Genomic DNA, 22,500 nt, shown 5'->3' with positions numbered 1-22,500 from the left:
TATTGGTCTATCCCTGTTTTAGCATCTAAAAATAAAATAAACAAAATTTATCCACACTTTTACAAACCATTGAATATTTTAATGTTAATAAATCCAAAATGCAGTGCAGTTATTTAAGATTCAAAAATAAAAAAGCGAAATTTTTCGTGTACAAGCGACTAATTTATATATATATATATATATATATATATATATATATATATATATATACATATATATATATATATATATATATATATATATATATATATATATATATATATATATATATATAATTTATATATTGCATAAATAAATTTTTAATTTGGAAAACAAAAATTAAACATTTATGATAATAAAACAAGAAAGAGCAATATTGGATTTTTATTAAAACAAGAAAGAGCATATTGGATTTGAAAACAATACCAAGAGATTTATAAAAACTTTGCTTAAATTTTATCATACTGCAGTAATAATGTGTGTAAACGCTACAAATAAAGTGTATATATATATATATAAAACTACCAATTAAATTCATAAAAATATATATATTCTGATAAATAACAATTATATTTTTTATTATAATGATATTTTGAAAATCCAAAATTTTTAAAAGCCAAAAGTTACCATTATTACAACACTGTTAATGTCATCTTTAAAAACAAACTTTTTAAAAAAAAATTTAAAAAAATTGGAGCACTCTAAACAATCATTTATGTTGCAACTATTAATTTCTCATTTTTTTGGATTTCAGAAATTATCTTCATCTTCTAGAAAAATTGAATTGTCAACAATGGAATCAAGTTCAGATAATGCAGCATCAATATCATCACCAACATAAGTTAATTCTGAATCAGCATCGGATTCATAATGTATATCATTTAATTGTACACAATCCTTTTTAATTTCATTTTTTTTTTCTGTTTGAGTAAAGAGATAAGCCAGCGGGTTATCTGAATTTTGCAATGTTTCTTTAAATGATTGTTTTATTAAATGCTTCTTTCTTTTTGGTAGAAAATTGTAACTATCGTGGTTTTCTGAAAAAACATCGTCTGATAAATTATTTGAATTCATGATAGAGCCTTCTGAATTATTTGTAGACTCATCTTTGGAGACATCTAAAGGTTGAATATTTGTTATAATTGCGCGAAAACAGTTCATAGTTGGCTCTTCATCCAGATGTGACCGAAGTTCCATATTAAAATTACTATCCTGGTTAATATTTAATTGTTCAAGACTATTGTGAAAATCATAAAAGTTATTTGATTTTTTTGGGACAACAACATCTTTATTTGAATTAGAATCTGCTATTTCGTTTTCAAAAATTCCACTATCTTTATTTTTTAAAAAGGAAGTATCACTCAAAATATCTTGGTCGAATAAGTTGCTTTTGTTTAAAGATAAACTACTAGCATTGGTACTATCAAACAATTCATTTGATGAAGAAGGAAAACATGTTTGATAACTTTTACCACTTATTTGAAGCAGCTCGCGAAGATTTTCATTTTCAACTTGTAAGCATCTTATAACCTCAATCTCTTTACTTGCTAAGTTATCGTCTATTAATGCTGACTGACGCATAACATTAGCCATTTCTGAAATCTTTTCTCTCATTTTAACTTCTGTTTCTAAACAAACATTATTATGGCAAACCTTTTGGTTACTGTTTAGTTTCATCATGATAAGAACTTGTTCTCTATATTTGTTCATAATGAGCTCTAATGCAGATTGGTGCTCAGCCAACGATAAGCTTAATTCTTTGTTTTCTTGCTCAAGATTTTGAATTTTTTGATTTTCAACTAAACTTCCAAGAATTAGTGTACATCGCGGTCGATGATTTGCAAGGTCATTCATTTGACTTACTTCATCATGATATTGCTTCATCATCGAAAGACGTCTTTGCAAAGTGATTGTCTCACTAATAACAGAATCAAAAATATTTTCTTGTGCATTCAACCGTTGAACAAGGTGTTTAGCGTCACTGAGCAACTGATCCATTATTTTAACCTAAAATAAATAAAACTTAAAAAATCTTATTCTCAATAAAATATTTAAAAAGCACTGAGAAAAGCAGTGACTTGCCTATTTATTTGTAATAAAAATTTTTTTTTTGGTTTGATCTCATAAATTTTTTTCCTTATTCCTACCATAATAGGGTTATTTCATATGAAATCACCTAGTTTTTCAAAAGTGCCCCAGGGTACCACCTCAAATTTGCTTCAAATTTTGACCACCCATAGCTTTTATGAAAAAAACACAATCCCAAAAATTTCAGCTTGATTAACCAAACCGTTCAAAAGTTATAATTGAATTAATATTAACCAAAATTGGAAAAATTTGAGTATCTGGAGCTTAAAGTAGATTTTTTTGATTTTTACCAGATCATAACTTTTTAAATAAAATTGATCACCTGAAATTATTTAGGGTAATAGATTTCACCCAAATTATCTATTTTTGTAAGTGTTTTTGACTGATTTTAAACAGTTTTTGAGTTCTTGTACCTCAAAGTTGCTAAATAACACAATATTAGAAAAAAATTTGGAAATTTTAATGTGCTACAGTCCAATACCAACAGACAAGCTGTGCCAATTTTTTGTTGCTTTTGTGTACTTAGAGGAACCACTTGTGGAAAAATTAAATTTATGTGTTAAAAGTTATTTTAGCACTTGCAGCAGCCTGTTAAAATTTCACTTTTTTTAAAAAATGCAATAAATTACATTAACTTTGTAGGCATAGTAAGTTGCGTAGACAGTTAAAATAAATTATGAAACTTTTTACTGGTAAAGTTCTATATATAGGCAATCACCAAAAGAAAATTAAAGACCCATACTCTATCTTATGACATGATTTTAGCATTTTGAGTGCAATGCTTTTTTAGTTTAAAAAGATACCAATTAGCGCAATTTATATTATACTTCAAAAAAATAAAAAATGCTGAAAGAAGAAGTGTATATACACATGAAACACAAGTACACTACTTTCTTTATTTCTGATTTAATTAACTCACAATACTTTTATAATCATTATTAGCAAGTTTGTAGTCAAAACCACTTCTACCCTTAATGGATGGGGCACTTTTTGACATATAACTTTGTCAAATTGAACCCAACATTGACTTGATCGTGCATCATTAGTCCATTTTAAATTTAATTTGTTTCTATGTAATAATTTTACGTTAACATCTTGGTTTACACTACAAATCTCAAGTACAAGCCCTATGTACCACTCATCATCGTTAAAGCATGCAATGTATTTACCAGGTTGAAAGTTTGAATGATCTTTTTTAGCTAAGTTAATATCATAGACAGTATCGCTAAATATTCTCCATAAAAATAATTTCTCTCCACCTGGTAAAAACTGTGATTCTTAAGGCTTCTTAAGCCTGGGACTGTGCTCATCTCTTCATATCGTTTCTTTAGGCTAAAATAAGTTTCATGATTATTGATATTATCACTTGAAATGTAAAATAATTTAACACCTTTAATGTTTTTTTCAGCCCATGTAAACAGTTTATTTTGTGTGAGAATTTGCTGCTTGTAGGCTTGCTTTTGCTGCTTCTCTTTTTATAGTTCCTCCTATTCCATCACATAGACTTTTGCCATAGGATGTAGCAAATAAGAGGTGCTCAGCATTTATATTGTGATCATCAAGATGGTACATGTGTTGATTTAATGTTCTTTTTGCCTCTGATAAGTAGGAGGATTGTGCTTCTTTGATAAAGTGGTGGTGACAAAGACATACAAAGTTTCACTTAGAGTTTCAATAAACTCAACAATGCTTGTTTGGACACCCATTATTTGTGTATGATATGATCATCAAAATCAAAATTATTATTTTCAAACACATTTTCCAAGTAAGTCTTTAAATTTTCCCTTTACCAAGGGAATTGAAACATAGATGGAATATGCAGCTTCGACTATATATATTCAAACGCATACTTTCATCAAATCTTTGTAATATATTAAATGGCCCTTTGGTAAAGCAGCGCACATCAACTTAGTTTTTTTATGATAAAAACATACGCAAACTGAGCTACTTCCACTACTGTCAACTGTAATGCAACACTTGGGTCTTAGTTCACAGAACTTGCTGAATCCAACTTTGTGTTTAGGGTATAACTTCTTTAACTCAAGAAAAAATTTCTTTAATTGAACTAATATTAAACATTTTTGTTTATGAACTTTTACATTACTTATACGCACAGAAACAAAATCTTTTTTCCTGGACATTGTCTTGTGAACTCTTGGGGTTCATAAATTTCAATGACTTTTTGTTTAACAATATCTTCCTAAGGCTGTCCTATTTTAGCCTCAGGTTTAGCAAGTATTCCTTTTTCATTTTTTCAACTTTCAATCTTTTTTAAAGATGTTCTGAAAATGTTTTGCAAGATTTTTCAATTTACCAACTATCAGAAGTTAGTGCTAGTAGTTGAACTTTTCTTCCTTTAAACTTATTTTCATTTTATTTTTTATTGCATCAAACAGTTGGTCTAAATCATTATAGTTTATACATATTTGCTCGTTTTCTGATACTTAATCTTTTGGGTCTATATCCAATGCTGACACTACTAGGTTTGTCATACATGTTGCATATTTTTAAGCTTTTTGCTTTTCATATCCTAATTTTTTGCGTTTTCTTACATTTTTGAGTGGAGATATTTCCGATAAAGACACACTCTTATTAAGAATTGTCTTATCAAGGTCTGAACAACTCAAATCTTCTTCAGCAGCTTTATCTTGACTACTTTCTGTAATTTTTTCAAGTTTGAATTCATTCATACAGTTAGTAAAAACTTTTTGACCAGGTTTGATCTTAAGTTGATTTGCTATTGATATGTTAACTTTACACAATCCCTTGATAGTTTTTTTCTTGTGGACTTTAAATGGATCACAACAGTATTTTTGAAGTGCTTCATATCTAGAAATATAGACTTTTTGATGGTGAATATCTCCTTATTTGGTTCCCACACAACATTTCTCTGAAATTTTTTACAAATCTAAAAATATTAAAGTTAAACATGTAACATTATCTAAAAATAAACTTTTTTATATTTTTCCAGTAATAAAATCATAAAAATGAAATCTCAAGTATAAATGCGATTAAAATTGTCTAAAATGCAACCAATAAACTATTTCTACATATAAATATTTCTGCATACACAAAACTTTTACTATTTGGTTCTTGCAATTAAGAACTAAAATAATAAAATTCAGAAAATACTGCGCAAATTTAGATTTTAATACAAAGTCTTGAAGCAATTGAAGTATTTTACACTCAAATTATAACCATGTGAAAATATCATTATAATTATATTATATGCATAAAATTTAACAAATATATATTATAAAATCATATCAAATAAAGTAGGTTAAGACACTGATAATTTTGTTTTATGAAAAACTGATTATATTTATTTAAGGAAAAAATAAAATATACACATAAGTCATAGGGCTACAATAATGTGATAAGATAGAGTATAGGTCTTTAATTTTTTTTTGGTGATTGCCTATATATAGAACTTTGCCAGTAAAAAGTTTCATAATTTATTTTAACTGTCTACGCAACTTTCTATGCCTACAAAGTTAATGTAATTTATTGTGTTTCTAAAAAAAAGTGAAATTTTAACAGGCTACTGCAAGTGCTAAAATAACTTTTAACACATAAATTTAATATTTTCTACAAGTGGTTCCTCTAAGTACACAAAAGCAACAAAAAATTGGCACAGCTTGTCTGTTGGTATTGGACTGTAGCACATTAAAATTTCCAAATTTTTTTCTAATATTGTGTTATTTAGCAACTTTGAGGTACAAGAACTCAAAACCTGTTTAAAATCAGTCAAAAACACTTACAAAAATAGATAATTTGGGTGAAAAACTATTACCCTAAATAATTTCAGGTGATCAATTTTATTTAAAAAGTTATGATCTGGTAAAAATCAAAAAAATCTACTTTAAGCTCCAGATACTCAAATTTTTCCAATTTTGGTTAATATTAATTCAATTATAACTTTTGAACGGTTTGGTTAATCAAGCTGAAATTTTTGGGATTGTGTTTTTTTCATAAAAGCTATGGGTGGTCAAAATTTGAAGCAAATTTGAGGTGGTACCCTGGGGACCATTAGGTGATTTGATATGGAATGACCCAATAGGAATAGCTTGCTTTCATCAAAATTTTTATAATTGTTTAATCAACCCTCGGAATTAGGAAAAATGAGGTCGGCAATAATTTGCCGACCTCAATCTTTTAAAAGTCAGCATCAGGTCGACAAAAATTATTTGATATAAAGGTCTTACCATAAAACATAGAAACAAAGTCAGCAATTTTTTGCCGACCTCAAACACTATCAGGTCGGCAGTTAGGTCGGCATTGTCGAATGCTGACCCTAATTCCGAGGGTTGTTTAATACAATATTATTACATTATAATTGTTCAATACAATATTAGTACATTCAAAATATTAATTTATATCTACAAAGGGCCATTTCATATGAAATCAAATTGGTTTTTTAAAGGTGCCTCTGGGTACCACCATAGATTTTTATTTTCAAATTTTGACCAACCACAGGTTTTTGTAAAAAATGCAACTTCAAAATTTCAGCTTGATTGACCAACCCATTCTAAAGTTATGATTGAGCTTATATTATGATATGAGCTTACAGTAGATTTTTTTTTTACATCACTTATATGCCTACATTCCTTGAAAAATGTCTAAATGAATGAAAGAAACTGTAAAAAGAAAGCAGCTAAAACTAGTCTACAAGCAGTAATTAAAAATCAGATTCTAACACAACACTACTGTTTACATAAGTGGAAAACAGTATAGGTGTTGATATAAATTATCTTTTATCTGACAATAACAATAACAATGAAACTTATTTTAACCTCCAGATACAATATGAAAGTATGCCTGCAATCCCAGGTACGAGAAGCTGTCACTATTTTATACCACTCTTGATATAAACTAGCTGAGATTGGACCTGTAAAAATACAGTTCGAACTCAGCAAGCCCATTCCAAACCAAACTTTTCTATACTTTTTCCTTATATATCCTAGCTTTCTGGATCCATAAAATATGCGTCTTTACCAAACTGACTATTTCTATACATATCTATTCCACACCAATAATTTATATACCTATTTCTTATTTACTTCAATATTTTTTAATAAAACAATTTATTTTGAAAAAAACATTCAAGAGCAAAAAACTAAACTTGTGCATCTTTTCCACATACGTAGAGCTTATAAGAGACTTATAATTAGGTTTGTTTTTCTGCTAAATGCATTTCATTGATAGCTCAGTGGTTAAATGCGCTGTCATCAGCTTTGTTTTAGGGGGTATAAGACCTCCACTCAGTATAATAAATTTTGAAATTTTTTCAATCTTGCTTATATATTTATAGAAAAAAAATAATAATATAGCAAAAAAGATTTATAAAATTTAAAAAAAATTTTAAAGTTTTTTTATTTTATAGATGTATTATATGCGATTATTCCACATAATGTCTGCAAACTCAACCTATGCTAAAGACGTTTACACTTACAAACCTTTGTTTGTAACGCTATACAAACTAAGAAGATCTTAGACCACTAAGACATAGTCATAAAAAAAAAGTTTATTCTTATGATTATGATTAAAAACTAAAGAATAATATTAAACACTAATCTAAAAGGTGAGCCAAAAAAATAACCTTTATGCATCAAGTTTCCTTTTGCATTTATCTGACATTTTTTGATTAATTTCAATTATGTTGTATACAATTGCATAAAAATATATAAAGCTGGTACAGATATATCATTTCACGGATAAGAGATTGTATTTATTACAATAGTAATAAATAGTTTTTGTCTTAATTAAAATATATCCCATAAAAATATATTCCATATATCTTTAATAGAAGGAGTTTTTTTTTAAATTTAAATAAAATCTTATTTGTAGTTTGTTTTCCTAATTTTTGCCACAAAGTGACGTCACACATGCAAAAAAATTGTGGCTTCAATGATTTACAAAAAAGCCTCATATGTCATTTTTAACGGTCTAAGAACTACTATACCAAATTCCAGATGAGCACCTTTTTTTAGTTACAAAGTTGTGATTTGCAAAATTTACTGAAAATTCCAGAAACTTAATTTAACCAATTTTAGAAAATATTGATCCAACCATATTTTTGAACAAATTGATTAGTTTGAGGTGGTACCCATAGATCCATTATATGATTTGAGATGGAATGACCCTTGAGACATTACTTTTATATGTTATTTTTTACTGTTATCTGTTTTAATATTAAAATTAAACATTTAAAAAATCATAAAAATTTGTGTAAATTATCAAGTAATAATTTTTCTTCAATAAGTTCAGGCTTATTGAAGAAAAATTATTATATAATATTATAATATTATATATGTAATTATATAAATATTATATAAGTTAATTAATTTAGCTAACATATTATATCAATTTATCAAGCCTAAAGTCGCAAATTATTAAATAGGTAAAGAAGTTTGAAAAAAGAATTCAAAATTGGACAAAAGTTACACACAAATAAGTTCTTTGTGCATAGTATTAAAGCGAAAATTATTTTTAAATATTATCTTACAGTAACAAAAAACAATATGAAATATATTAAATAGATGATGGATATAAGCAAAACCAAAACTAAACCTTTATTCCGTTTTCATAATATCTTGCAGTATACGCAACATTGATGGAAATTGTTAGCTGAAGGATATTAGATTATACGTGAATCCACAGGTCAAGATATTTTTCATTTTTTGAACCTAAATATTAAAAATGTAAATCTTGAAAATTGTTATTACTTTTCCTTGTTATAATAGACTGATTCAAAATGAAAAAGATCAAGTAATAAACATTTCATTCGCTCGGTTATAAAATAATATATCTAGCGCATCTAACTCTGCTTGCATAACTGACGACTAACAATGAGTCTTGGATTTATACAATATTAGTCCTATTCCTGTTATGAGTGAATACTAATACAGAGTCTGCATTTCTTAATTAAAAAAAAATTGAAAAAAAGGGTGCTTAAAAAGTTTCACTTAAGAAATAACTTAGAGTTTAAGAAAATAATTATATTTATTTTTTTGGTGTAAACGCGGCATCGATCAAAACTTGTTGTCGAAAAATTGATGGGAAGTTCCATCGATTAAAATTTTTTTACTTGTTTTTCGGTATTGTTAACAAAAAAAAAAAAATAAGGTAAAACCTAGAAAATCGTTGTCATACCGTTAGCCTTCACGGAGCACTGGTCATAGTCTGCTTTTGTAGGTTTTATAAGTAAAGATATGTTTTTATTTTTATTTATATGCATTATGATAAGTAATAAATAAATTTTTTTATTTACATTTTTTGATTTATTTTTATTATAAAAACCAAACTGAAAATTTCGGCTAAGGCTCCAATTAGCTTAATGGAAGGAGACCCTAGAATCTAGGGTCTCAAACCAAAACACGTAAATGTTTTTTTTATATGTTTGTTTTTTTCGCATTTATTTAAGTAAAGCTATAAAAAAGTATTGCTAGAGAAAAATCAAAGATGTCGAAATAACCAACATGGTTAAGACCACAAGTTTCCAATTTTTGGCAAGGCTAAAGCTACCTTGACCTTGACCACAGCTGTGGAATTATTTGACAAATCTAAGTCAAATTAAAGCGCTCAGTTTTACTTTATTATTTTTGTCGTGAATAAATTTTTGATTTCCGGCAGGATTTTTGTTATTTAAATAGAAGGCTTTCAGCATGTTAAATCCTTAAGGTGTTTTATGAGAACTTTATATGAAAGAAACTATTTTAAAGTTCAGCTCAATTTAGGACAGCTGAGAAAAACTCAATTAAAAAGAAAAAAAGATTAATTTGATAATTGATTGAAATTTTCTGAAGCATTTTTAGAATCACTTGTTGTACTCAGTGTAGTTAAGGCGAGTCAGTAAAATATACATCAAAAATTTCTAAATAATTCCTAACTTTGACTATCATTTATTTAGGCGGTAAATGAAATAAAATAAATGAAACTTTATGCTTGTTTAATAAAACTGTTTCTGCTTGTGTTAAAAAAAAATTTGATTTTTTTTTATATATACAGAAGTAATAGTTTTTATGAAGTCGAAATTTGAATTTTAATGCGATTTCGCTAAGTCTTTTTGCATCAAAATGTCTTCAATAAAACTACAAAGTATCTAAAGTTTAAATATCATTATAGATCAAAAGAGTTAAAACTATTATTAAGTGTTTAAATCCAATAATTTCTTTAAAAACCTGTTTTTCTTTCACTAAAAATTTTGAATTGCTGTCACTAAAAAAACTGAATTGCTAGCAATTGTAGCTTTTTTTCTTTGCTAGACGAATTATCTAATATTTAAATGTCTTTGCAATAGTTAAAGTAACTCCACCACCTAGCGATAGTTTTCGCTAAAAAACTTAAAAATAGGATTCAATAACTTGAAATTCTATAAGTCTAAAAATTGTTATAATAATTATAAAATTGTTATAGCTATTACTCTATATAAAATTATATTTGAAAAGATAATTTTATTTTGATAGACTTGTTTATTTTTAAATAAATTTTGAAAGATTTTCAGCGGTCCACCATAAGACCTCACGCAAACAAAAAGTCTTCCTAACAAACTACCTGATTCTTTATCATATTAACAGATATATTTATCATATAGAACAGATATTTTACGGAAAAATCTCTCTTGTTTTAACTAATAACTGACTGACCGCAATATCTTGAAAATGACAATAAGGTCATTTATTAAACAAAATACGCGTCAGTTTTGGTCATACTCAGCGTAGTTAAGGTTAAAACTGACGCGTATTTTGTTTAATTTTAAAATGTATTATTAAACTTTGTTTTATGTTTTTTAAAGGTAAATATTCCTGCTTTTAATAATTGTCGTCAAAATCAAAAGCAACAGTATCACCTGCGATTTTATATCATATTTATATGCTCAGATGTTTATTAACCAGATATAAATTTTTTTAGTGCAATCAGTACTTTGAAAATGGGATTGCAAGTGATTAACATATTTTTTTAACAATTAATAAGAGATTCTCAAATAGTAAAAAAATAATAATTACCTTCATGAAACTGTAAAATACACTCAATAACCATAAATGTTAATCCAGCCATTCTGATATGTAGGAAGCTTGTAAAGAAAACTAACATGTCAGAACTTTGTAGTGAACACTTCTATGTAATGCACTATAGGACTGCTTGGTTATTACCAAACGGTCCTATCGTGTTTTCGGATATTGGTTATTGCAAATCAATAAAACATCAACCATATTTTTTAAAACAAAAACATTGCTAATAATATTGAGAAAACATATATCAGTGACGGGTTCAACATAGGCCTTAAGGAGCGGTGGAGGGAGGTGGAACAAGCTTCCCCCTCCCCAGGCGTTCTAAAACCGGTCAACTGATGCGCCCTAAAATATAAATTTTTAATTACAAAGTTCTGCGTTTATTTAAATGGAAATAAAAAACTAGGTAACAACAAACTATCTCTTAAAATCGTAATGTTCAAAGTCAATGCATTTTAAACATAGTTTGGTGTATCAAAACTACTGTGACTGTACAGTGACAGGTATTTATAAAACTACAATTACAAGTACAATGACTTTGCAAACGGTATACGACTTTTTTTTTGTATATACATATATATATATATATATATATATATATATATATATATATATATATTAAAAATTGTCTAAACAACGCCTCGTAGAGTCACAAATCCATATGATATTCTTAAAGACGTCCAACAAACCTTATGTACCCGCTTCAAATGAAATCTTGCGGAAAAAAACTTGTATAAACTAGTAGGAAAGTAAGTTTCTTTCTTAATGCTTGCTTTCAGTAATATGTAAGGTATAAATATATTTTTAAATAACCAAACCATTGCCATAATATAAAATGTTTTTTTTTTTTTTTAACGATAATAGTTAACCAAAGTAAACTTAGTAAACTCTAACTTTAAATTGTTTAGTGTCTTAGACTAAGTGTTATGATAAAAAGCATATAAAAGCATCAATAAAATATATTTATCACAAATAAGTGCCTTAAAACATAAAGATTTTAGGAGTTTAATGGGCCAATCGCAACCCCTGTTGCCCCATACTCATTCCCCTGCCCCCCTAACTCGCGACGCTGAACGTCAATCCACTGCTTATTATACAAAAAATTTTTATGACGTTTTATGACGTTTTAAAAATTTTTATGACGTTTTATGACGTTTTAAAAATTTTTATGACGTTTTATGACTTTTTAAAAATTTTTATGACGTTTTATGACTTTTTAAAAATTTTTATGACGTTTTATGACTTTTTAAAAATTTTTATGACGTTTTATGACTTTTTAAAAGTAGGAATTTTTAACAGATAAAAATTCATATAAGACTATGAAAAAATCGTTTTTAGATCACAATAGAGTGCAAGTCAGAAAAAAAAACACACAGGAAAAAATTATTCTTTTTCAGACATTTAAAATTATTTTAATTGAAGGACAAATGTTTTATACATTTAGGTTTAGTTTCTGATTGCTAGACGAATGTGTAGATTTAAGTATTAGGAAAAGATAATCAACAAATTAAGAGCATCCTACAAAATGATAAAACTTGTTTTACGGGCAAAGTAACTAAAGAATTATTTTTTGAAAGCACTATCATGTTTAGTGTTGTTTTCGACTTCAAATAAATCGACTAAAAATCGACTAGTCGAAAGTCGAAATTAGTCGACTTTAAAAAATTAAATATTCGATTTTATCGACTATGGATTTTCTACTAATCGACTTAATAATCTCAAAATTCTTATATCTCTTTATTTGATTTAATCTTTTTAATTTTTAGATTTTATTTGTTCATTTAATTACAACAACATGTATAGTTAATTTTTAATAACTTTTACATGCTACCTAGCTTTTTGTTTACTATCTTAATTTTTAATCTAATTCAAAGCATATTTAAAGCATGTTAGCAATATTTATACGTAATTAAACTTTCGGTTATGTATTTTATAGATTTTTTTTGTTTTTTGTTTTGTTTTCTCTATGCTTGTGATTTTCCTTAACACTTTCATACAGGGCCGTTTCAAGCTGATTTGGGGGCCATAGATTTAAACCATCACATAAGATAGGGGGTGGGGCGACTCTATACTTTTTTGATTTAGTGGATCCTGACCATCTTGTAAAAGGGAGATTTTTAGAATATAGGATTTGTGGGTAGGTAAGAACGCAAATTTTTACATGATTTTATATCATCTTTAAACAGTCTGCCTTTTAGACCTAATTTATTTCCTTCTTTTTCAAACAGCATGATGAGTTAAGTATAGAGAATTAAAAATAATTATTTTCAAAAACTCTACAAGGGTGGGGGAGGGGGGTGGATTTAACCTTGCATGGAGCAAAATTATATTGTGAAGCTCCAAAATCAAAATATCATCTATATAATTACATTGTTATTATGATTGTATAGACTTTTGAATATTTAGAAAGTATTCAGGACTAAATGATCGGGACTTGGGAATAAATTACTTCATCAACGGAGTGGCCCTGCTCTAATATTGTTTTGTTCCACTAATATTTGTATGATGCAATGTTAAAGAATAAAAAGTGAACAAAGACATTATTATATTTATTAAAATTTATTTCGAAAAAAAATTTATTCCCATATTTTGACTAAATCAACTTTTAGTCGACTTTAAAAAAGATATTAGTCGATTTTGTCGACAGTCGAATAATTTGAAAGTCGTAACAACACTAATAATGTTGTTTCAATATTGCAGTGGCTCCGTGGTGGCGAATATTCTTCTTAAGAAAAACCTCTTTAATAAAAAGAATTCTTTAAGTATGGTAAAAATTGCAAAAGTTAGTAACAAAGAAATATTATTAAATCTTGCTGAGATTCAAGTTGTAACAAATAACCACCGGTTAACTATTCAATTTCGTTTATTTTCACATATTTGATTTGTATAATAGTTGCAATGACAAATACAAAATTTATTTTTCTATTTACTACTCGGCTCTAGAGAATCTTAAAAAAGTGGAAGAAAATTAGTTTATTTTATATTTTAAAATTTAGTCTATTTTCATACTTTATATATAATTTTTATATCAAATATTATTTGACTTATTGTATGAATTATGTCATACAATAAGTCAAATATTATTTATTTCAATATTTTTTGTTAGATTGCTTAAGATAGCCGGCCACAAGTTTGGTGAAAAATCAAAAGTTGTCTGTTGTCAAGAAATCATATTTAAACTGCTGGATTAACTAAAAAAATTACCCCAACCTAGAATAAAATACTGTATAGCTAAAACTTTTCACAAGTACACTTAAACATAAGATACTTCACCAAAAACAAAGCCCCATTAAATTGGAGCATCGGAAGGTGTGAATTAAAAAAGGCTGAATTAAAAAAGGGTAATAATTTTTATGGTCAAAAACTTTTTTTTTAAATATACTTTTCATATACTGTTGGAAAGATAATTCAATACTGATTCATATTCGCATAAGAATTACAAAAATGAAAAATTAATACAATATGCTTGTTACTTTAACGCAACGTTTTATAGATTCAATGAATTTTAACGTGACCATGGGCATTAAAACATTTGATATTACATGATAAGTTAATCATGCATGTTGTAAAGGTTTATATTTTTATTAAACGATTTTAAATAATAGTTAAAAGTTATATGATGTTTTAATATTTTATGTTTATTTAAGGTCTAAGCCTAATTTTTTGAAGAAACGGTAAAGATAAATTATTTAGTAATTTATTTTACTTATTTTAAATTTCTTTTACTCTTAATAAAAACTTTATTTTTAGCAGGCATTTTTACACTCAGTATAGAGTAACATTTCAGTGTCAAGTTGAAGAGATTAAAAACACTAATAAAGTTCAGCAAAAAAAAAAGGGAATGGAAGATTTAACTGCGTATTTCAGTTCTATAAAAAATCAAGAACCGATAGGTAGAGTTCTAGTTTATCTTAGCTGCAAAAGAACATTTGTAGATCATAGAACTCTGCACACAAAAAAACAATCTAAATTGTTACGATCTTTGGTATCATCTTCTATTCATGGGAACTCTTTTGACTGGAAAAAAGATTGTTTTCTTTGCGAAAAAAATGATGACAATAAAAGAATCCCTGTTATTAAAGTAACAACTTTACTGATTCGTGAAAAACTTGTTAAATGTTGTTTAGAAAGAAATGATGGGTGGGGAAAAAACAGTAATCGGACGTCTAGAAAGTTGCATCGATCTCATCGCGGTAAATGCTGTCTACCATAACACATGAATGACAAAGTTTAGACTGCATGTGCCTTCTGAAAATATAAAAGTAAGACCCCTTGATCTATCTATGTCAGAACCATTTAAAAAAAGTTTGTAATTGGTTAGAAGAGGACGCAGATAGTGAGTTGTGCACATTGAAGGAGCTTCATGAGAAAATGTACCAACTTAGCGGAAATGTTGAAAACATATATTCAATTAAATGGGGTATTCATCTGTATTACAAGGGGAAATCCCTTGTAATACAGATGAATACCCTACTACAGATGATATAGTTAATTGCAACGATGATCCAAAAAGATCGGTTCTAAGTAGCTTAATGACATTTCTTCAATTGCTAATTCCATCCAAACTAAAACAAATAAGTATTGGATAATGTATCGTGCAAGTTTCAAGGCCTAAATAAATAATATCTCGAATTCCATTTAGAATCGGTGTTAAAATAGGCAAATCTTTAGGTTCTAAGTGGCTAGTTGATCATCTTTCAAAATTTGGATTCTCTATCACATTGGGTGAAACCCTTTGCTTCAAACAATCTGCCATTAAAGCAAATGACACAGTTAATCTACAAGAAAGGCTGCCATGTTGCTCAGTGGGTTGCTGATAATGTAGACCATAATACAGTCACACTATCTGGAGAAGGCGCATTTCACGGGATGAGTATCATATCGGTTAGCTGGGTATCTGGATGCCAAAAAAGTTCTATAAAACGTTTAAAACAAAAAAAGAAAACATCTGATTTAGATTCGGATTGTGGTGTTAAGATATTACCTTATTTAGGATCTAGTAACATTGGCTTTCAGATGATTAAATTTAAACCTTACAGAGAAATAACATCTCCAATTGCACTTTTCAAGAATTAAGTTTTGACTTTTTATGGCAAGGTGGCTGATTCTTCAGTTCCACTGAGAACCCGCGGCCAAACTGGTCAGGTTTTATGAACTAGAAACTGATACAAAGATTTGTTAGCAAAAATCACTAGTTTCATTCCTTCCAATAATTGATCTCAATCCTTCTGATGAAACATGCATTTACTCTACCCTTCGCATTGTTAAAAATCAGGCTGAAAAATTAAACATGTCACTACCTTGCGTAACTTTTGACCAACCGTTATGGATAAAAGAGACAGGAATCATTAAAGAAGAAAATTTAAATATAGTATGCAGATTAGGTGGATTTCATACCATAATGGGTTACATTGAAAGCATTGGTAAACTTATTGGCGGATCTGGCTTGGAGGAGTTGTTTAATGAGATATATGCAGAAAATAGTATCATACACATGATGTCCAGAAAAGCTATTGCAAGGTCGCTTTAAGCGTACATTCTTGCAGAAAGTGCCTTTAAAATTATACTGCTAGATAACCTTGTTATTGACGGAGAGATTGATCTATCCTCGTTTCAACCTATTTTTGAAAAAGCAATTAAAAGTACTTCAACTGAAGAAGAAGTTGAGAAGTTGAGAAGTTTTTAAAAACAGTACAATTTATCAAAGTAAAGTATTTAAACAATTTCATCAAATCTCTGAAATCATAATCTAGTATTGCAGAACTCTGGCTTCAATATATGGAATATGTTACAATTGCAAAAAGCTTCATTGTTGCATAGAGAACATCAAATTGGTCTCTTTACTTACATACAACTATGCATATGCTAAATTTATTTGCTGCAACTGGGCACATCAATTACGCCAAGAGTGTCAGAATTTATGTTCAAGAAATGGAACACTAGTGTCTCAGAGGTTCTTGGTTTAGTAACTGCTTTTATAATGGATCACTTGCTGTAAGAAGAACCAGTCATTATTGAGTGGGACTTTGGTCTGATTTAGAGGTGGATTAACTCAAGGAAGTGGACTAACAGAAAGTGTCAGAACTCTTTGGGTACGTAGTTTAAACTCCAGTGCGGCTATAAACGAAGCCATTACAACTCTAACAGGATATGATATAGAAACAAGAAAACAACACAAAGAAATGGGGTTAGCAAGACGCGCAAGGGGTTTTTTAGACAGCGAAAATTTTGTGAAATGGTTAAGGAAACGAAATCCTTTTATATATCAAGACCTAAACTTGCATTCTCTATCAAGAGGTCTTGTCTCCGTTATTGGAAATGATGATACAAGCTGTGAAAAATCTGAGGAAATTGGATTGATGATCCATAACAAGTTAGACAACATAGTTATCACCGAAGCTAAAATCGCTGGATGCATTTCATAATGTAATAAAACTGAAGGAAGGCAGCTTTATGCATGTTAACCCGAACATTATGCTCACAAGACTTGCTGCAATTGCTCTAAGAGATAACAATGTTGAACACTATTTTAGTTATGAGTTGACTACCACACCTCTATCATTATTTAAAACGGATTGGTAATGAAACCAGATGAGCCATCACTGCAGAAATAACTTTTACCTAAAGAGGCTTAATACAAAGTAGATGAAATAAAAGCAAAACTTGTCAGATTTGTAATCGATGGGGGAGCTTTGATACATTGAGTAAGGTGGGTAAAGGATTAAATTTCGGCGATATTTGCAAGTTGTACTTAACATACGTCAAACGCAATAATGGTGTAGTAAATGTCGTGTTTGATGGATATTAAACTTTTTCAACTAACTCAAATGAGCATGCTAGAAGACAAGAAGGAAATAATGCTCATCTGATCAATGTGCATGATAATAATACATTGCTGTTAGGCCAGGAGCACTTTTTATTATTCCAACAAAACAAAGTAGAGTTCATTAAACTGTTAGCAAAACATCTTAAAGCTGCAGGGCACGAAGTACATATATGGCCATGTGGTGCTGATACAAAAACTGTTTCAATTGTTTTACAATTAGCATTAAATAGAGAAGTTGTAGTTTCAGCTGATGACACTGATATAGCTGTTATGCTTTTGTATCATTAAAGAAAAAGCATGTATAATGCATGTATATTTCATGCCTAGAAAGGGTAATCATTTCTGGAGCATCAAAGAATTAACTCACACAATCAGCGAGTTTAAAGAGCGCTTATTATTTGTAAATGCATGGTCAGGGTATGATACTACCTCTGCAACATACGGAAAAGGAAAACCCAGCTTTTTAAGTCTTCTAAAAAAATCTAATGAGCTCCAAGAAATATCATAATTAATGACAAACTTTCGATAAGATAAGATGCAGTTGGTAAAAACAGCAATTTTGGTATTTAAAGTTACTTACAATAGAGCACTAGTTGAAGCATTGACAAAATTAAGGTTCATATACTATTTACTAAATGTTATTAACTTCCATAATCTACACTATGTACCATAAAACTAAGCAACAATTAATTATTACAAAGATATTCCACTTGCATTATATCCTATAGTACATTTTAAGGTGGTGCTAGACTGCTTTTTATAAAGTTACTGTTCTGGTAGTTCTGGTATTTCTATTCTGGTATTTCTATTATCTGGTATTTGGTTCTGGTATTTCTATTATCTATTCTGGTAGTTAAAAGAATGATAAATAACTACAAATAATCTTTCAATTATAGATACCAAAAGTATTTAGAAATGACTTGCAAAGGTATATTTGAGCCTCATAAGTTACCTCCAACTGAAAAAACGGCATACTTACATGGGTTACGTGTCCATCTTCAAGTTATGGAACGGAAGTTGCTTGATGAGCATTTGAATCTTAATCCTGAAGATTAGGGATGGAAAAAAGAAAACAATGATCTCATCCCAATAACAACTGATAACAATGTAGCACCTCAAAACCTTCTAAGTGTAATAAGATAAAACTGTTAAATGTCTTTAAAAACCAATTTAGTTTGAATACTTGCAGTTGTCGAAAACATGGTCTTAAGTGCGTTTCCACTTGTGGTGGTTGTCAAGGAGAAAGTTGTCGCAACAAAGAGGTGATTTTAATATGACTAAAACAAATTGCGTCAATTAGGCTTGACGCAATTTATTACCATTTTTTAATATGATTAAAGCATTCCATAATTTATTATATTTAATTACATCGTATTATTTTATAGAAAAGAAAAACTTTGAAAATGCAGGATGATAGTATCAATAATTTTGAATACTTTGACGACACTAACAACATTAGAAACATATTTAAAGATTTAATTGATTCATTTTTAATTCATAAGTTAACCATATTGTTTTAAATAACTTTTATTTTAGATTTTATCTCATAGCATGATTTTTTTTAATCAAAAGTACATACTAAATAAATAATAAAAGCAATAATTACTGAAGAATCTTATTACTTTTTATATTTTTTTATAACTCGTTTCATAGACATGATAAATTATATTCTCTAAACAAATTGTTTTTAACCCATAGTTTTTATACGAATGTGAATCAGCATTAAATTATCTTTCCAACGATATAAAAAGTACATTTTTGAAAAAAAAATTTATCATAAAAATTATTATCCTTTTTTATTAAGGCCCAAAACAGCACCTTCCGGTGCTCCTAATGGTAAAAGATTACTACGTCTGTCCAACAACAACTGTGGAGTAGTCCGAGATTATCTGTACAATTTTGTCCAAGATCATCTGTATTTTTCTTTTAGTCTAGTAAAATCTGTCCAATATCATCTGAAAATTCAACAACCCCTAACAACATCTTTAGAACAACGAAATTTTTTTTTTTTTTTTTTTAGTTTTTTTAGGTGCCCCAAGAAGTACAAACGGTGTTGTCACAGAGCACCGCGGAAGTGCATTTAACCGGGAAGTTCACGCCTCCTTCCTTACCGTGACGCGAAAATATGTCTAGAGGTCGTTTCGAACCTGGATCTCCTGCTTAGATAGCAAGCGCTACATCCGGTAATTTTTTAAATAACTACATCTGGTACTTTTTCTTCAAGTCCAAGAATATCTGGAAGAATTTTCTCCTGATATATTTAGTCTGAAAAAGTTTCTACATGTAATAACATCTGTTATTATACCGCATAATATTTACAGATGTTGTTGGACAGATGTTATTAGACATGGAAAAAACCGATGTTGTTGCCCTAACCCCTTCAAATGACGGAGCTTTTTTTTTGGTGACATTATATATTTATGTTAACTTAAACAAAGTTTCAGCTTTATAGTATTTTTTTCCTGGTTGTATCGAAATTCTACCGGACTAAGTCTAAAAATACGAAAATTGTCACCAAAAAATGATGAGAAAACTTGGATTTTTTTACATTTTATAAATATGGGTCTAATCTTCCATTTAAGCAATAAAATTGCCCATTGTCACATTAACATCTCATTAAAATAAGTTTTTGAAAATTTTGTTTCAACTTTAGACCGCTATAAATACTGAAGTCGAAAGATTTGTAAAAAGTATAAACTTAAAACACTTTTATTAAAATGTGTACTGTCATTTACAAAAAATAATCATGTGCGATCTTACTTTAAAAAAAAATAACTTTGAAAAATGATTAAAATATAAAAATTAAAAATTTTCATACAACTTCTAAGGATACAGATTAAGGATATCATATTTAAACTTAAAGTTTTTTTTATTGAAAGTATTATATTTCCTATGTATTTTTATAATATATGTTAAATGCGGAAATAAATTAATATATTAATTTCATAAATTCAATGTTCTTGGCGTTATCATATACTTTGAACCCCGATTTTCCAGAAAATAGATTTGACAGAAAATAATAATATTAAAAATAAAACTTTTTGTATTTGTCAAGTATTAAAGAAATACACTTAACATACGAAATACACTTAACATTTCATGGACTTTGTTTTTATGAGTGATTTGTTGGAAGATGTTACATACGGTTTGACATAATTAAAGTTTGATAATGCAGACGAACAGAAAGTTATACATGCTATTCTTACAGCAAAGTTTAGCCGCACGCTTATTTTATGCTTTTTCAAAGTTGCAAAATTAATGGTTAATTTTCGTATTAAGTTTAATCATACAATTTTAATCCATACAGTGGCGGAACTTCAAATTTCGGGGCCCCCTTCCCTCTGCAAAATATTATATAGGCCCCCACCACAAAGAAATAATCTAAATATATTTACTGATTCAGTTTTTGCACAACGAAAATCAATTAAATGAATTACAGTATATCTAAAATTGTAAATTTGTTGTCTGTTTGACTTATAACTACATCTAAAACTTTACTAAATACATCAATGCGAAAGATGTGATCTTTATCACTAAAATGATGATCACTCGATAGTTCATCAAAATGTTTTTTGTCTTTTCCTAGAAAAAGTTGGATTAATATCCCATTTGGTTGCCATTTAAATAGCTTAGTCTTTTGATAAACTATAGTTATTTCTAAATTGTCTTAAATGTCTGCTTACAGTTTGAAATGGTTCGGTCGCAGTCATGTGATCTAATTTTTTTTTGTTACAACTTTAAAAGTAAATTTACTTCACACAAATTCTTTGAACATATTACGCATAGAAACATGCTCATCGTTTTCTGAAACCTAGACACTTATTTGCGTTCTTCTTTTTTCTGACTTCTTAAGGATAATCAGCAAGCGATTTTATTATATCCACAAAACGAGCCTTAACTACCAAAATTGAGCTGTACCTTCCAGTCTAGCGAGTTGGATTCACTTTTTATAAATGTAATCTGAGATTCTCCAGTAAATTGTGAAAATAGGTCCCACCTTTTTAGGCTATTGCCAAAAAATGCATAAATACTTTCTAGAGTTGCAAAAACTTTGTGGCAACTTTTCGCATCAACCCATCCATACTTCGTTGAAGTTTTATAAGAACTCTTCTGAAAATTTTGGGCCCCCCTACAGCTTATGCAAAATATTGCGGGGTTTTGCTGTATGGACAATTCCGCAACTGATTTTTAATGAGCAATTATAAGTGATTCAAGCATTCCAATCACATGCACAGGTTGTCACTTGCAACTATAAAGTAAAAATAATTATTTGAATATAACCATTTAAAAAATAAAAATAGCATCATATTAAGTTTGAATTTTTTTTTTTATACATGTTTATTTTACAACTACAAAGTAATTACAAGTAACCAATCACTGATTGGCAGTAAAGATATACAAATTTAAACCATAAATATAAAGTTCGAAATGTACGAGGTAAATAAAAATATAGTTGCTTACAACTCCGAGACATGAATAAAATAAATACCAATTACAACAATATAATAACGTGTACGTAAAAATAATCCGAGAAATATATCTCTATATTACTCCAATTAAAATAAAAAATACAATAAATAAAAATAAATCTGCTGA

The 22,500-nt window shown here is 28.4% G+C and overlaps 1 protein-coding gene across 1 annotated transcript; it reads right to left on the bottom strand.

The window, feature by feature from the left end:
- Positions 1-512: 512 nt before the first annotated feature.
- Positions 513-8,769, bottom strand: LOC100210588 (uncharacterized). The gene is made up of 2 exons (XM_065803161.1): positions 8,638-8,769; positions 513-1,986 (listed from the first exon to the last, which is right to left on the bottom strand). The coding sequence occupies exon 2, from the start codon at positions 1,975-1,977 to the stop codon at positions 730-732; it is 1,248 nt and encodes a 415-aa protein (XP_065659233.1). The 5' UTR covers positions 1,978-1,986; positions 8,638-8,769; the 3' UTR covers positions 513-729.
- Positions 8,770-22,500: the final 13,731 nt, after the last annotated feature.

This window comes from Hydra vulgaris, chromosome 08 (assembly GCF_038396675.1).
Source record: "Hydra vulgaris chromosome 08, alternate assembly HydraT2T_AEP".
NCBI classification, from domain to species: domain Eukaryota; kingdom Metazoa; phylum Cnidaria; class Hydrozoa; order Anthoathecata; family Hydridae; genus Hydra; species Hydra vulgaris.
The sequence above is the reverse complement of the archived record's forward strand: the minus strand, read 5'-3'. Positions and strand labels throughout refer to the sequence as shown.